Here is a 17,657-nt window from a genome sequence, read left to right on the forward strand (position 1 = left end):
TACAGTAATAATATTTTGTTGTGGATTTTTTTTTTTGTTACTGAGGCAGAATGTTTTACTTTTCATAGGTGTGTAATATTCATTAAACTTATCTACAGCAAATGTAGAATATGAACATGGTACATATACATGGTACTGTGCCACTAGAGATCAGAAGCAAGTTTAAATGGATTTGATATCTCAGTCTTGACTGGTAAGGCATCTGGTGAAGAAAAAAACAATTTAGGTTGGAAGGGACTCTTGGAAGCCATCTAGTTCAATTCCCTGCTCAAAGCAGGTCCAGCTAGATCATGTTGCTTTATTGTACCGGGATTTCTTTGCTGGACACAGCGCTCCACATGTGGTCTCAACAGTGTGGAGTCGAGGGGAAGAATCACTTCCCCTGACTTTCGGGCAAGACTCTTGCTAATAAGCTCAGGATGCCATTGGCCGCCTTTGCCGCGAGGGCACATTGCTGGGTTATGTTCAGTTTGTTTTCCACAAAGAGATCCAGATCTTTTCCAGCAAAGCTGCTTCCCAGCCAGTCAGTTCCAGCCTGTACTGGTGCCTGGGGTTATTCCTCTCCAGGGGCAGGACTTTGCATTTTCCTCTGGTGAACTTCATGAGATTCTTGTCAATCTATTTCTCCAGCCTGTCAAAATTCCTCTGAATAGCAGCTCTACCTTCCTGCATATCAATTTTCTTTATTAACCAAGGACTTGTTGTACATAATTTGAGTGTCTTTGTTGGATATTTAAGGTGGGTACCATTCTAAGGGCCATATTCTGACAGATTGTCTACAGAAATATTTACACAGATCTCAGTAGGAACATTTGTAGGGTAAAAACAATTAGAGCTTCAAAGTTATTTGGGCACTGAATTGCTGCTAGTTTCAATAGGAAGCACCAAAATAGCTTAGATGTTCTAGACCTAAGGCATTATTCAACATAAAATTAAGTCTTTGAAATCTGGGCCCAGAACTCATTTGCTGATATCTATTACTCTGCCAGAAAAAAGGTGGAAAGTGGCACTTGCAAATTATATACTATTTTGGTCTTGTGCATAAGTTACTTCCTCATGAATCTTTGTCAAAAACAGAATAATTTCAAAATTGTAGTGTGCCTGACTCATTGAGGGAGGGTATGGGAAACAAATTACTCATGTGAAATTTTTTCCTAGTGCCCATCGCAGTTCCTCACCAAAATCAAGAGACAGAGCACTGTGAAGATCCTTCATGCTCTTTACAGGAGGGCCTGTAAGTAATGCTTTAGGGTTAATATCAAGGAACTGTGGATAGTATCATGGACTGAGTTAGCTGTTCTAAGGTAAAAGGACTTGCTTTAAGTTCATTGCTGTCACCTTACTGATTGGAGGGTCTATTCCTATAGTTCATGAAACAATTTAGTCCTGAGCTCTCCCAAAACTATGTATAATGATATATGTGTAGGAGAAGGGACTATGTAAATTCTTATGTTCCCTTCCATTCCTCATAGTGGAATTTTCTGTGTTTTGTAGAGTTGTTTTTGTCAATAAGCAAACTACCATTTGGGTTTCCCAAACCGTGTGTCCATTCCTGCCTGCACTTTAAAGGAAGAATATGTCTGTGGGTCTGCTGCATCAGAGCTTCCAAACGTAACACGGCCCATAGCAGTATAAATGAGAAAATTTGATTTCTTGTTCTGTGTCCCTTCCATAACTGTCCATTTTCTATGGCTGCCCATGACACATTTTCTGTGTCCTGCTCTGAGTGCCCAGCTCAGTCAAATATAACCTCTGCTTGCAATGGAGAAACACAGGGAGATGTTCATCTCACCTGGCTTTGGATAGCTCTGTCTGAGTAATCCAGACTCTTTTCATAGTCAAGATAGAGAAAAAGCTCTCATAGGATGCAATCCATCTTATGCGAGGATGGACTTCTAAAACAGGTCTGAAGTATGGCTCTGGGTAACAACTGCTCTTTTCTCCTCATTGACATAAAAACAGATAGCTCAGATGTGGACATTACAGAATCACAGAATGGCTTGGATTCGAAGAGACCTTTAAAGATCATTTAGTCCAACCCCCAATGCTATAGACATCTGATATTAGGTGACATTTAAGAAATTTGTGGCATCCTAAAGAGTTTATAATATCTTGCAGTGTTCAGAATTTTCCTGAGCCATGTATTTTAAATGCATGAAGAAAAAGAGATCTTCATCAGTCGTTATTTTTGTTTGGTTGTTTTTGCATGTGTATAAATTGTTGTTTTATTTGCATTGCTGTGTTTAGTATTTCAGGTTCCTATGTGCATATATTTGATTAGATATTTTAGTCCTCTCCTGTGTTTGTTGTGTTTAGTACCATTTGCTCTCCTTCCCCTTGCAGTTAAAAGCAAATAAAGTGAACATGAGAAATGACAGGGGTTTCAACGAAGCCCTGGGGATAGTTACAGTAATGTTGCTGGATTTTTGATCGGGCTTTTATTTCTTTGCTGAATGTCCTGCACTGACCAAAGGAAATAATGTGGGACTCCCTCCTGTATTTTTGCCTCTTACTAAACCATAGTTCAGCACTGTATTTTTTGATGGTGTCCAAAAAAGGGAAGTAATCCTCTTCCATTTCAATGTAACTGATCCAGGCTAGGAGAGAAGGCTGCTGAAACTGCCAAAAAAGGAAATATTTTTTATATTCTTATTGTGTGCGTTCTCTTCCTCAATTCCTGTATAAAATCCAAACAGAATTTATGAGGCAAAGATCACTGTGTAGCATCAATGGGATATAAGTTTTCCATTTAACCTAATGTCTCTCTTAATTAGACTTTATTTTTATATATGAGGATCCTGTCCACTGTGCAGAGCAAAAGGCCTGCCAAACCACCATACTCCTGAGATCAGCTCAAACAAGAGCTCCACAGAGAAAAGTTGTGTCAGACTTTGTGTGAGGCCACAAAAATTGGGTGGTACTAATCGGTCCTAACTCAGTGGTACTCGTAGTCCCCAGGCTTTTTCTGAGTTAGGTCTGTATCAAAATAGAAAGTAGACTTAAAGATCTGACTCTGTTTGTCATGCTTTGCCAAATCAGCTGTGTCTGTATTAAAAAAGGAATTATCTAGTAAATCCCATTCTTTTTCTCACCAGACGTTTTTAGGAGACATCTGCTTCTTCCGTTACATTAAAAATTGGCAGAGAGTTTGCATGGGTGGATAATCCATATACTAGAAATGTAGGCCTGCTGATCACCTCTCAGCAAGCAGTAGCCTGGGTAGAAAAGGTTTCAGAAATACTCCCTGCAAATATAAGGAGTTTCAATCTATTGCAGTTGGACTAGTTGATCATTGTAGGTCCCTTCTGACTGAACTATTCTATTCTGTTCTATTCTATTCTATTCTAACTGTAGCAAGCCATCATCAGATACGGGGTGAGCAAAGGACTAGGTCAGGACCAAATTGGTAGTGAAGATGGCCACAACTTCTTGGACAATTAATATGGAGGAGTCTCCATAGCAGGCAGGGAAGAGATCATACACAGTGTGAACAGGTACTGTATAAAAATGACATAGCTGTAGCACAGGGCTCATGGCTGAGCCGGAAAGACACTTTCTAGGGACTCTTGATGCTCTGTACTTACCCTCCACTTACTTAAAAACTGTAGCCAATATCTGAAATATCACAAGCAGGGTCTTAAAAACTCTTTAAAATTTTCCTCTTTTATTTTAAAATGAAACTAGAAAAATACCTCTTAATTATATTGCATTAATTTCAGTACATCACAAGCCTTAAGAAGGTATGGCCCAAACTCCTTGCTGGAGAGGCTCCTTTTGAGAATTTGTTCTTATAATTACTCCTGCCAGCATGCCATAAGGTAGGTGAAGATCACAATTCCAGATCTGAGTAAATATTTCCTAGAGAGGGAAACTAAGGTATAGAGAGGTTCCACTTGGACCCTACAGAAAAATCAGGTTCAAAGGCAGAGCTAGAGCACAACAGTTTCCAGCTCCCCTCTGTGTCGTACATGACGAGAAACTATGGTGGAAAGAAACTGGCACTTCAGAGCAAGAAACTGCTTTCCGAGAATAACTCTTCCCTTATGCTACATAAATAATGGTAGCAGCCCCCACATTAGTTCATGTTACAGGACAGAATTAAAAATACTTTGCTTCAGACTGCAACTGAAATGAAGGTTTTGTTCTTGTCAGCCTTCTGTTAAAATTCGTATCTGCACCTAACAGCTTCAGGAGAGCTTTCGCAATTTATGTTTTCAAGAGGAATCTTTCCAGAAAGCTCTCAAGGTTTAATATTTCTTTAAACACTGAATTAGCCTCTTTAGTCAAGCCAAAGATTTATTTCTACCTCTGAGCCAGATTCACAGCTGTTTTAAGTGCCTGCTGATACAATAATTTTCAGCCTCCACATTTTTTTAGGTTTAGAGTTTTCATCCTTCGCATGATTCTCCTGTGCTGAATATCTACGTCTGTTGCTGATGACTTATGGGGGAAAACGGAGGTGTCGGACAAGGCACAGAGCTGCACACTGCAAGCCTGCCTCCGACCCCTGAGGTGGCTGAGCTCAGAGACAGGCTCTGCAGCGGACGGGAATGCTCCCTTCCCAACCTTCAGTGATCACGCAGAGACACCTGAGCATCCGTGCCACAGGCTTCAAAATTCAGCGGCTCCTTATGAAGCCTTTCCTGCCTTAAAACTCTGAGTTCACGCAGGTTAGGGACAAAACTGCCATGTATGTGCTGAGTAGTGCAGTGATCTCATGTAACAGCATTGAATCTGCCCAGTAAAGGAGACTTTTTGATTATTTGCAAGTTCTGTCCCTATTTTGCAAGTCTCCAGCCTCCTAGTCCAGAGGTACAGCTTTTGTTAATTCTAAGGCTTCGTTCTTGACTCTCTCTCCAATTCTTAGATGCAGTCATGCCAAACTCCAAGTCACATATTGCAGCCATTTACCAAATGCTTATAAACATTAACAGGAATACACCATACCCCTACATAAAAACACACAAAACCATGCAGAAACTACGCTTGAGAACAGCTGTGAAATCAGCACTACAAAAGAAAACCCAAAATGTGTTATTTCCTCACACTGATGCTTTTGCATAATATTACATAAATGCTAGCTTTTTTGCATTTGATTTTTTATGGCTTCTTAAATCAAGAACAGAACTCCAGATCTATTCACTGTACAGGGCAATTTTTCTTAGATCTACAAAGAAGATGTGGCAGCACGTACTGTTCAAGGATCCAATCTAGGAAGTCCAGGATTCACTGGCAGGGCTTGCTAGCTGTTAGGTCTGGTTCTGCTTGACTCCAGGATTATGAACATCTCCTTTTTAATTACGTTTCCTAAAAATACCTTGGTAATTTCTAGTTCAGCAGGAAGAGGGCAAAGCACGCAATCCACTTAAGCAGAGGACAACTCTGCTCATGGCAAAACTGGAGCCCGGCAGCTTACGTGCTTACCTCTCCTCTCCATTTCACTTGCACCACTTTCCCAAACACATGGCAACTTCTACATACTTCAGGGCATTAATTAACTAATTTTGCTTCTGTAAAGGAGCTGCTAATTGCTGTTATACTCCATTTACAGCTGAGTTCACTGAGGCCCTGGAAGGAAGCAATTTCCTCAGCCTTCCCAAGCAGAGTGATAGTGCCAGGGATTGAGCCCACCCTGAGAGTGATAGCCCACCATTAATCCCTGCTGAAGCAGTTAAGCACTGGAAACACTCAGCATCTTTCAGGATAGTCCCCAGCACTAGAAAGGATCAGGCTCAAGTGAGGCCAAGGAAAAGCAGCACACTAGGTGCAGCAGTCCAAGAAGGTCCCAGTTGGGGTCAGATGCCTGCTCCAATCACCCTCAGCTCCTGTTGCATGCAAAGCCAATAATGACATAACTAATAACTAACTGCAATGGGAGGAAGGGGAAAACGGTGCAGCAAATGCTAGCAGAACTCATAAAGTCAAATGCCAGTAAAATACAGTATGTGTACAAAATAATAGTTTAGTTCCTGGCTACTTGCTGTGTTCAAGCTAAACAAAAGACAAAGTAATATCTTTGGGATGTATTTGCAAAGACAACTGTTCCCTATTGTAAGATAAAATTGCAACAGTTTATTTAATTAGTATCTCATTTGTTCTAGTATGTTAAAAGGCTAATATGCATATAAATTGATCTTGCATGTTTGGACAAATTGCACCATAAATATTATATTGTAAAAGAAGAAGGAAATATGTGAGCACTGGACTGTCTCCCATCAAACTGAATTGAATGTCACAGAAATAGTTCGTCATTTACAATACAGGCATGCTGGTGGGCAGGAGAGATGATGACAAGTACAAGCAATTAGGGTTAAAAGTGTGTAAGGACCAATTTGTAGCTGTGCTATCCCAGGAGAGACACAAAGAAGGAATGATGCCTTTGAGACACACTTTCTTCCCTCTGTACTGACCTATCTCCAGCTGAAAAAGAACTTCATTCCCCATTCCCGGGCAGCATGCACAAGCTGCTCCAGCCATTCCTCCCTCCCTGGCAGCTGCTCTGGCTGCTCCCTGAGGGTCGAGCCACACTCCCCTGCGTCGGGGTACCAATGGGAAGATTCCATGCTTCCCTCTTTCCCTCCCCAGCGCCCCTGTAAGGCAAAGCTAGCATCTGTGGGGAAGCATCGTGTGCTACAGGAGGCTTGCGTCCTGCTGATGCAATACACGCACATGTATATGTACATATGAACTGCTGTGTCTGTATGGCAAATGAGAAATCAAAGTGCACAAATAGTAAAAGGACAAAAATACTTTGAAGAAAAGATAGAATACCTTTTAGAGTTATGTCTTCCATGTTTATATATGTGATATTGGAGACGAAGATTTGGGTCTCGCACAAGGCAGTTCAGCCCCCATGTGAGTCGGACCTGCATTTTTTGCAACGTGAAGAAGTATTGACCTGCCAGTAAAAGCACATCTTTGTCAGTAGTGTCACCCTGTGATTAACAGTATTTTTGTTTTCCTTTCCTTTTAGTTTGAGCCATCACAGTGTCAGCAGCAATCAGAAGAAAATGCGAACGTTTGTCTCAATAGCCCAGAACGCATGGGGAATTTTTATATCTGAAAGGAAGCCTGGCTGGAAGTATCTGATGCAGCTTTTTGCAGTTTGCTCTGCAGTTGGCTTCCTCTCAAGCTTTCTCTTATTCCTTGGCATGCACTTCTCCCTGGCACACCACCCTTTGGGTCCCTTACTGATTTCTGGATTCGTCTGGATCTCACTTTCTATCGCGCTGTCCTGTTTCAAGCACCTGCGCTGTTTTAGTGTCCTGTTCCTCCTTTCTTGTGGATTGCAAAATGGCAGGAATGCTCTTATTACTGCTGGCACAGGTGTTGTGGTGGCCGGCAACATCCAAAATATTTTTCACAACCTAAAGATTCTGGCAGACAGTATAACCTGTCATTTAGAGTATGAGCAATTTGCCTTGATAAAATATTATGTTGAGGCAGTAAAATGGATTTACGAGGCGGCCAAGCTTTCCACTGAACTATCTAAACAGATAGTGTTCCTAAGGCATGAATTTGCACCATCTTATTCAATTTCAGATGATGCATTAAAACAAGAGCTAAATGACACAAAGCAAGAAATCCAGAGAGTTGCCAACCAGATATCTTTCATGCTGACTGTACTGCCCTATATAGGCCAGAAAGCACTGCCTATATTGGGGATTTTTCTAGCTTCTTTTGGAACTGGCCTCTTTATCAAAAAATTTGTGGGCTCTCACAGTGCCAAATTTAAGAATACTTATATCACAAAACAGTTCATTGCGTTTGATGAGCACCAAAAGCAACAGCAACGACCCTGTCTTCTGCCACTTAACAGAAAAGAAAGAAAAGATTATGTGACAATCCCATCTTTCTGCCTCACAAGGAAGGACAGAAAAAACATGCAGCGTTTTTTTCTCCCTGTAATTATTCATCTTTGCATATGGCTTCTGTTTGCTGCAGTAGATTATTTGTTTTATTGGCTAATTATTTCTGTGAATAAACATCTCCGAGAAGTACCGGATCTAGAGATTCAGCTCAGCCTCTTTCAGCAAGTAAGTACTTATCAGTACTTCATATTTCTTAGTTTAGTGTTGAAAAATTTCCCTTCATCTTCAGCAGCTGCAGGAGCAAACATACAGCCAATGAGCCATCAGTTCTTTCATGGCATTATCATTCGCTTCAAAAAGGGCCGTTGCCTTTACAGATACATATGTTGGATGGGACCAGACAGTTCTCTGCACTTTCCAAAGTGTCCTCATAATTATAGAGAATGGTAAATATAGGAAGAAGGACTTTTATTCCTCCATTTATATATGTGGAAAATATCGGAAGCTTGACATTGGAAACTCAGAATGCTGACATTTGTGAAGCACCACTTTTATAGTCCCAATGCCACTGTGACACTGCTTACCTCTCTTTAGCTGAGTAATGTGAGGAGCTTATAATTTAAAAAAGCATGGCTGCATACACACAAAATAATAACACGTTGCCAAAATCTCAAGGTTCTTCTAGCAGGAGCAGCGGTGCATTGAGAACCATAGAGTAATTAGGTTGGAAGGGACATCTGGAGGCCACCTAGACCAACCTCGTGCTCAAAACAGGGCCAACTTCAGAGTCAGATCAGATTGCTCAGGGTCTTGTCTGTGAATACTTTTAAAGCTGGAGATTTTAACCGCTGGAGTGTGTGACCCATCTGATGCTGTGCAGGCACAGGAAAGCTGCCCAGTTTGATAGCTTGCAAGATCAGGCTTAAAACATTTCCCAAAAGCATATAACCCTTTGATACTGTCAGGATAAAAAGACTTTAAAGGGATGCTGGTCTGTTAGTACAATATGATATATGCTTTTTCTTCTGTCAATGTTTTCTTACTTAGCATTTTCTATTACTTCCTCTTAGAGCTCATAATAATGAGAATTCATTCCCATTTCTCCCCATCCCCCCAAAATTCATCTAGCCAAAAGCAGTTCCACAGAGTAAGATTATTAAGGTGAGCAATGCAATAAGCACATTGCTTGAAATTACAAGCAAAGAGAACAGGACATACGTACAATCTTTGGCAGAGACATTCTCATTCTCACTTTTCCATACATGACATATTGAACCTCTGAGCTGGCTTCTTCAGCCAGACCACATTTTCTATGACACACTGCAAAACCATTGCAGGTTCAGCCTAGACAGTGTTGTGGCAGACTGATGGTCCCGGTGTGTCATGGACGTTCATCTGGTTGGGACTGAACCATGAAGGGGAAGGGAGATGTAGTGCACAGTATCCTTGAGGAATGGTAGCACTTCAGGCAAATGTGAACTACTAATGAAATTAGCCGAAATGAAGTCAAGCTGCTGGTCAAATTCTGTCATACTTCAGATGATAATATTTTGTATTGTATATCAAAGTATCAAACTCTTCCATGGGATAAAAATCAAATTATTGTCCAATTTTATCTTAACAAAGAGTAGAAAGTCAGTATCTGTATGGCAGACATAAGCCAAAGGTTCCCAGATTGTGTCAGTGGAAAACCACTTTTCCTAGAGGATGGCAGCTGCCAACTTCCAGTTGTTACCTTTCTAATTGTTACCTGAACTTTCCTTTAGGAAGGTAGGTGCAAAAGTCATTGGATTCACTGTAACTGTGCAATCAGCACACATATAGCAAGTCAGAGGTATCCTGGAGAGGTCAAATTCCTGTGCAAAAGCAGAGAGGCTTTCATCACCTGGTCAGTCAGTCTAATGTGAGATATGTTGAGGAGGCAGATTGCTACACATGCTAAGGGGGCTTTACACCTCATATTAACCCTGTTGCTGCACAGCAGCTGTGATCTAGCATCACCAAACCAGCATGTGAAATGGCCCTGGTCTCCTGGGATATGGTCCTTGAGAGAAAAAGGGTTCAGGAGAGCTGGTTGATTTTCAAAAAAATCACCTGCTCTAAGCTCAAGAATTATTCATCCCAACTAAATCAAACAAACAAAGGCAGCAGGAGGCCAGCATGGATGAGCAAGGAGCTCCTGACAAAACTCAAACGTGAAAAAGAAGCATAGAGGAGGTGGAAGCAGGGACAGGGAGCCCAGGAAGAATAGAGAGACACTGTCTGATTGTGTAGGGATGGGGGTAGGAAAGCCAAAGCCCACCTGGAGCTGAATCTGGTGAGGCAGGCAAAGGGTAGCGCAAAGGGCTTCTACAGGTCTATCAGTGGCAAAAGAAAGACATGGGGGTCTTTCTTTTGTAGGTCCACTGCCAAGGGCGGTAGGGGTCCTGGTGACAAAGGACATGGAAAAGCCCAAAGTACTCAATGTCACCTTCAGCTCTGCCTTTACTAGAAAGACCAGCCTTCAGGAATCCCAAGGCTCTGAGACCAGAGGGCAAGTCTGGAGCAAGGGAGTCTTACCCTTGGTGGAGAAGGATCAGGTCAGGGAGCATTTAAACAAAGTCAGTCCCTGGCACCTGATAGGAGGCACCCGCAGGTGCTGAGGGGTCTGGCTGATGTCACTGTGAGGCCACTCTTGATTATCTTTGAAGGGTCATGGCACGATGGCACGTGGGAGAGGATCCCGAGGACTGGAAAGAAGTAAATGTTACTCCCATCTTCTAGAAGGGCAAGGAGGAGGATCCAGGGAACTATGGTCTGGTCAGCCTCATCTTGATCCCTGGGAAGGTGATGGAGAATATCCCTGGGAAAGTGATGGAGACTATAATCGTGGAAGCCATTTCCAAACATATGAAGGCCAAGAATGCTATTAGGAGTATTCAGCATGGATTTATAAAAGCTAAATCACACTTGACCAACCTAACAGCCTTCTATGACATGATCACTGGATTGTTGGATGAGGGGAGAACAGTGGATGCTGATTGTGCATTTATTAAGGCTTCCACAACATCCTCATTGACAAACTGTTGAAGCATGGGCTAGATAAATGGAGAGTAATGTGAACTGAATATTGGCTGAACTGCTGGACCCAAAAGGTTCTGATTAGCCACACGAAGTCACTTCTGATGTCCCCCAGGAGTAGACATTAGAACCTGTACTGTTTAACCTCTTCATTAATGACCTGAACAGAGGAACAGATTGTAGCCATACAAGTTTGCAGATAATATAAAACTGAGAAGAGTGGCTGAAACACCAGTGGATTGTGCTGCCATTCAGAGGGACTTGAAAAGGCTAGAGAATTGGGCCGATAGGAACCACAAAATGTTCAGCAAAGGAAAATGCCATGTCTTGCAGTCCTTGGAGAGAAATAACCCCATGCACTATATGTGTTGGGGACCAACCAGCTGGGAGGTGGCTTCGCAGAAAAAGTCTCTTAGACTTCTGATGGACGTCAAGTTGACCACAAGCCTGCAATGTGACCTTGTGGCAAAGAAAGAGCTATCCTGGGCTGCATTAGGCAGAGCATTGCCAGCAGACTGAGGGAGGTGATCCCGCCCCTCTGCTTAGCACTGGTGAGACCCAGTTACAAGAGAGGCATATACTGGAGTGAGTTGAGTTGTCGTGGTTTAACCCCAGCCACCAACTAAGCACCACACAGCCGCTCACTCACTCCCCCCCACCCAGTGGGATGGGGCAGAAAATCGGGAAAAGAAGTAAAACTCGTGGGTTGAGATAAGAATGGTTTAATAGAACAGAAAAGAAGAAACTAATAATGATAACACTAATAAAATGACAACAGTAATAATAAAAGGACTGGAATATACAAATGATGCACAGTGCTATTGCTCACCACCCGCCGACCGACACCCAGCTAGTCCCTGAGTGGCGATTCCCCGCGCCCACTCCCCCCAGTTTCTATACTAGATGGGACGTCCCATGGTATGGAATACCCTGTTGGCCGCTTTGGGTCAGCTGCTCTGGCTGTGTCCTGTGCCAACTTCTTGTGCCCCTCCAGCTTTCTCACTGGCTGGGCATCAGAAGCTGAAAAATCCTTGACTTTAGTCTAAACATTACTTAGCAACAACTGAAAACATCAGTGTGTTATCAACATTCTTCGCATACTGAACTCAAAACATAGCACCATACCAGCTACTAGGAAGACAGTTAACTCTATCCCAGCTGAAATCAGGACAAAGAGCCACATGGAAGAGCTACATATCCCCCTGACATGGTCAGAAAAGAGGGCTGGGTGATTCAGTGTCCCTACAGTGTTCCTACACAGCGTAGAAAGTTGCCTGCCAGTATGAAATACTGGTCCCAGCAGCATGTCTAATTTAGTCCCTCTCATTCAGCATTTCAGTCTGCAAACAGTGCAAGACATCAGTTCTTCTAAGTATAGGCATCTATTAGAGGAGCAGAGGTGGCTTTGTTTGCATGATAACCTCGTGGTCAGTGCACTTGCCTAGGTGGGTGAGGATGCATTGCTGATCATGTACCGAGCCACAACCAAAGGGACGGACACACTCTGCTCTGCTGTTTGAAGGAAGGACCCTCCAACAGAGGATCTGAGCACATTCATGGGAGTGGGAATATATTAAACCATTATAGCCAGATTAGCTAAATACTCGTCTATCAGAGCCACTGAAAATATAAGTTCTTAACAGTCCAAATTGTGGGACAGTCTTCCAAGAGAAATGGTGAAAATGCAGTCTGAAACATTTATAAATAACCAATAAATAATATTGTTATGAGCATAGCATGTATAGACACTGGATGGACTAGATGATTTATGGTCCTTTGTAAATCCGAATGACCAATGGGAGAAGTATTAAGAAAGGAGGGAATCTGTACTATAATCAACTCTTTTTTTCCCCTTTTCTTGTGCAGAGGAATGAGAATAGCTTTATCTTTCATGTGACAGAGCACATTCAAAAGACTGATCCTTTCAAGATCTCTTTGTTTAAGCATGACTGCATCCCTCAGCCAGAGCTCGCTCTTTCCACAACATGGATCCAGCTTGGAGTCATCATCTTCTTCTTAATCATTTTTGGATTATTCTCTGGCCTCCTGACCCAACTTAAAATACTGGTGTCAACTTCATTTTATCCTGACACTGAGATGAAACGGATACATTATTTGCATGCAAAATTACTCAAGAAAAGAGCAAAGCTACAAGAGAAAACTGGGAAGAATGTGTTTGCTAGAACGGTAAGCCATCAGCTCTAGGGAGAAAAAAAAAATCTTCCTCTCTCAGGGTGGTAGCCAGATCCAGGAAATATTTAAACACTTGTTAACTTCAATTATGTGCTAATAGACTTTCCCCAGTGCTCTCCTGCATAGGGAGCAGGGACAAGTTGCCTAATGGTGAGATTAGATCATGTAATTCTTTTGTTCTGTCCTTCAACACACATGCACCAGACATGACATGGGTACACCCAAATGACTATGTGCTGGCAAAAACCATACCCCTCAGACTTAGAGCTCTCCAGAAAAGAAACTTGGTTTTCATGAACATATGAAAAGCACCTCCAGCGCAAAAAGTATTCCTGCAATCTAGAAAGAAAATGTTAAGCATTTGTGAGCAGCCTCTTAATGTTGAGAAAGTTGTTAAGTTGTTGCTTAGCAAAATGGAAGGTGATATATTTCTGTTTTAAAACACAGTGGGAGTGCAACTGCAGATACCATTAGGAAACAGAACTTTTTGCTTGCAAAAACATTCGCCCTGTATATATACACTAATGGAAATAACAAACACATATGCACGTATTTATAGCAAATCCAGATAGATAGCTGCAGACACATATAGTTTGTTTTGGTTTATTTTTTTTAATAGCCTTCGGTACTGACTCTACAGGATGTTAGTGTCTAGGTGATCTCTAATGCAATAATACTATGATCATAGCCTCATATTTCTGTCTTTTCAGGTCAACTTTTGGTTTCCAATACTCAAGGCAAGAGAGGCAGTGAGGAAGAAAGAAAGGAGTGTGGCAAATGACAGCATGGTGTGAAAGAGACCAAGTGAATCTTTGGATAAGGCTGAGATGCTCTAGCTCCACAGGGACCTGTGTTTCGCACCCATCTTTCCTATGGAATGTCAATCTTAAAATGTAAAAAATAGGATCAAAGGCTAATCATCAGTATTTTTGGAAAAGTGCAGAAAAGAAGCCACGGGAGACAGTGTGCTCTCCACCACAGAGAGATCTGGGTTGCATTAATACTTGTTTTTCAACTTGGGGTCTGCATTGTCTGGTACTTTAGAAACCTGTGGAGGGTCTGTTCTTCTGTGTAAAAGCAATCAAACAGCTTGGACCTTTTAGTACTACAGCACAAACCTCTTTGCATTGAGCTAACAGAGGACATAATGGCAGTAGCAGGTTTATCTTCTTCACGTTTGCCAGACACTGAAGATAGAAGACACAGCAGAGGCTGTCCATTGGCTTCTGGGCTAGCCAAAAACCTAACTAGAGGGCTTAGATGTTTCTAGACATTTCTATTTCTCAACCCTCAACTGCCCCAAACCCTTCAGCCGGGTTCTTTCCCATCCCTAGCTTCATATACCTGCTCCTGCCTCTGTAGTCATCTCTTCTGCAGGGCCAGTGGTCTACATGCCCTGTCAATCTTCTAGACCAGCCAAACTCTCCCTCCCACCTTGGCTCCCCCACTTACTTCTGCTGATTTGTCTCTCCAAAGCTTCTAATCCTAGTTTCCTACCTGGATTTCTTCACCTGTTCTTAGTCTCCCACTTTCACATATCCATAGACTGTATCACTAGTGCAGATTGTCCTGTATCTTTGATGATCATGAGACAGGTAATGTAGCACATGCAGAAGTGGGAATGCTCACAAGAGCTATAATACAGAGGAATCAGGTGCTGTGGGTGCAAACAAGCTGGTTTTGAGGTATAGGGGCATACGAGCAGAGGTGAACAATGCTTTGAATCTTGCAGTCCGAGGGAGGCTGCAGAAGTGGCAAAAATGGGCTTAATTATGTTGATAAAGCCACCATTGACTTCAAAGAAACAAAACTGAGCCAATACTGAGTGCTTTACCTATTCAACTAACATCGGTGATGTGACCATATGACACAAGAACAAATGCTAAAAGCATAAAGACATAGGAACGGCTTGACTGACGTGGCACTAGAGATTTAACGTAGAGCTAAAAATCTACCCAACAGGCAGTATACTCTTGATTTTCAGCCACAGCCAAATTCTTTCTTTAGGTTGCGTAATAGCAAACTCTGTTCCTCTATAATACGTGCATGGTCCCAGGACAGCTATTGATCGATGTCTCGTCTATCGGAATGAATAAAGACAGTAGCAAGTGTCAGAAGTTATTTTCCACTTGAAACACTGAAAAACACCAAGTCTTTTTTTCTTTGGGTCTTCAAAACGAAGCCTCACTCCTCCATGGACACAGGTAGTTCAGGTTGCTGGTGTGCCAATAATTTGTCTGTAGAAAATGAGGTACTAGATTAAAGCCATGCATTATTGAGGGTTGTGCTGAATGTCTCCGAGTGGCCTGACTATGTCCTCTTTTGCTAAAGCAGGACAGCCTTGGATAGTAGCAGAACATCATTTATATCCCAGGTACTACTGTCAAGGACCAGTAGCAAGAAGCATTCAGGTGAAAAAGAAGCAAAATGAAGGTTGCTCTAAATTTGTTTTCACAAAACAGACTAGCTGTCCAGGTGCTATTGACAAGCGGATATATTTGTTCACTCTTGTTATCATTGCAGATGAAAGCTGAAGAGTTAAATGTCAGCAAGAGCTGAGCATTTTTGGTTGAGTTCTGACAAGTTCATTGCTAGTAGGAGTTGGATATGGTCCTTTCGGTCCCAAAGGACAGGCTGGTGAGAAGCCCTGATCTCCTACTGATTACAATGCCCAAAGGCAGGGGCAGGTCTGATTGACAGCACTACCACAAAACACTACTGCTTCATTTGGCATCAGGATGCAAAATTTGTTTTGGAGTTTCTTGCCTTTCCTGTTTGATGGTGTGTTGCCACCCAGCAACCTTTTCTCTCCGTTGTTCTGCGAGCAGCAAACAAAAGCTTTGCAGCACATGGGAATGGTTCATCAAAATGACTCAGATGGGGGTCAATGGTTGGGAGAGATACCTAAATCTGTTAGGATTTTGAGTTCTGGAGTACAGTCTCAGGACAATACCACGCCTGTACTTTGTATTTACTTCAGGAAATTAAGCCTAGTGGGAATGACTATTAAAAAGAGCCATTAGTCTTTGGTAGGACAGGTGAGACCTTGCAGGGTTTACAGAACAGTGTTGTACCTGAATGCTGGGGCTCCCAACACTAACTGGCAGGGCAGCTTACTGAGTATTGCTTAGCTTGCTCCCTCAAATTGGTAAGAGTCATGGCAGTGATAAAAGCCAATCCTTCTTGGAAAGCTAATTGTAATTCTGTACAAAATGTTCAGCTCTGGTGAATATTTTACCTAGATGCTTGACCCCACTATCAGTGACAAAAGACATGGAAAAGCCCAAGGTACTTCTTTGTCAGGTCTTGACAGGTAAGACTGATCTTTAGCCATACCAGGCCCCTCAGACCAGAGGGAAAGTCTGGAGCAAGACTTACCCCCCATGAAGCATGACATGGTTAGAGCGCACTTAAACACACTGGATGTATTTAAGTCCACAGGACATGATGGCAGGCACCCATGGGTGCTGGCTGGTGCCATTGTGAGGCAACTCTCAACTATCTTTGAAAGGTCATGGTGATCAGGAGAGGTTACTGAGGACTGAAAGAAAGCAAATGTCACTCCCATCTTCAAGAAGGGCAAGAAGGAGGGAGGATCTGTTAAACTACAGGTTTGTCAGCCTCACCTCCATCTGTGGGAAGGTGATAGAGCAATTTCCCCTAGAAGCCATTTCCAAACATAAAGTCCAGGAACTTGGCTAGGATATCACCTAAATATAAGAAAAACTTTTTTACTGTGAGGGTGGTCAAACACTGGAACAGAATGCCCAGAGATGTTATGGAGTCTCTATCCTTGGAGATATTCAAAACCCAATAGACATAGCTCTGAGCAACTCAGAGCAGCGGGGCTGGAGCAGGTATCTCCAGAGGTGACTGCCAGCCTCAGCCACTGTGTGATTTGGTGACTTTTACACAAAGCATTGCAGAAAACATATTAGGCATACACAGCAAAAGCTTGTGTTAATTTGTGAATGTGCTGTGCCAGCACCAGGGTGGCACCTGACGGATATTGTTGCCATTACACTCATACTGGAGTCACGCACTTGAGTGGACTAATGCACTGTTTGCTTCTGTGACCATACACATGCATACCCGTGTGCTGAAGGCAGGCAAAGGAGATAAGTTGCTCTTCACCCATCTCCCTAAACCTGGGTTACCAGGGAAAATGGTATATTCCGCACATTTTGTTTTTAAATTCTAAAAGAAATTCACCTTTGGTGCCTCAAAGACATTGAGGTTTATCTCAGTGGTAGAACAGTTCTTACCCTGATCCACAGTACTTACCCTGATCCACAGTATTAGGTCTATTCCCTCAGCTGCCCAGTGGTCCTCTTTAGTCATACAGATGAAGAGGCAGGTCTGTCTCTCCACTGGTATTACACAGAGACATACCTCTCATTCTCTGCAGACCTTACTTGATTTCTGTTTTCTTCCACTTGTTTCTGTCCTGTGAGCTGGGGAAGTCTGGAGGTTTGTTTATCTTCAGCTGTCTCCTCTGCAAGTTGTTCAGCTATTCCCTTTGCCTCGCTGTTTACCATAACCCTCAACCACATGATTACATTGTTCTTTTTTTCTTTAAAAAAAAAAAAAAAA

General features: G+C 42.4%; 1 protein-coding gene across 1 annotated transcript; it reads left to right on the plus strand.

Moving 5' to 3' along the window:
- Positions 1–1,154: 1,154 nt before the first annotated feature.
- On the plus strand, positions 1,155–17,657 carry DCSTAMP (dendrocyte expressed seven transmembrane protein). Its single transcript, XM_052788462.1, has 4 exons — positions 1,155–1,234; positions 6,974–8,036; positions 12,738–13,058; positions 13,775–17,657. Exons 2-4 carry the CDS (start codon positions 7,011–7,013, stop codon positions 13,856–13,858), a joined length of 1,431 nt encoding a protein of 476 aa, XP_052644422.1. The 5' UTR covers positions 1,155–1,234; positions 6,974–7,010; the 3' UTR covers positions 13,859–17,657.

This window comes from Harpia harpyja, chromosome 5 (genome assembly GCF_026419915.1).
Source record: "Harpia harpyja isolate bHarHar1 chromosome 5, bHarHar1 primary haplotype, whole genome shotgun sequence".
NCBI lineage: Eukaryota > Metazoa > Chordata > Aves > Accipitriformes > Accipitridae > Harpia > Harpia harpyja.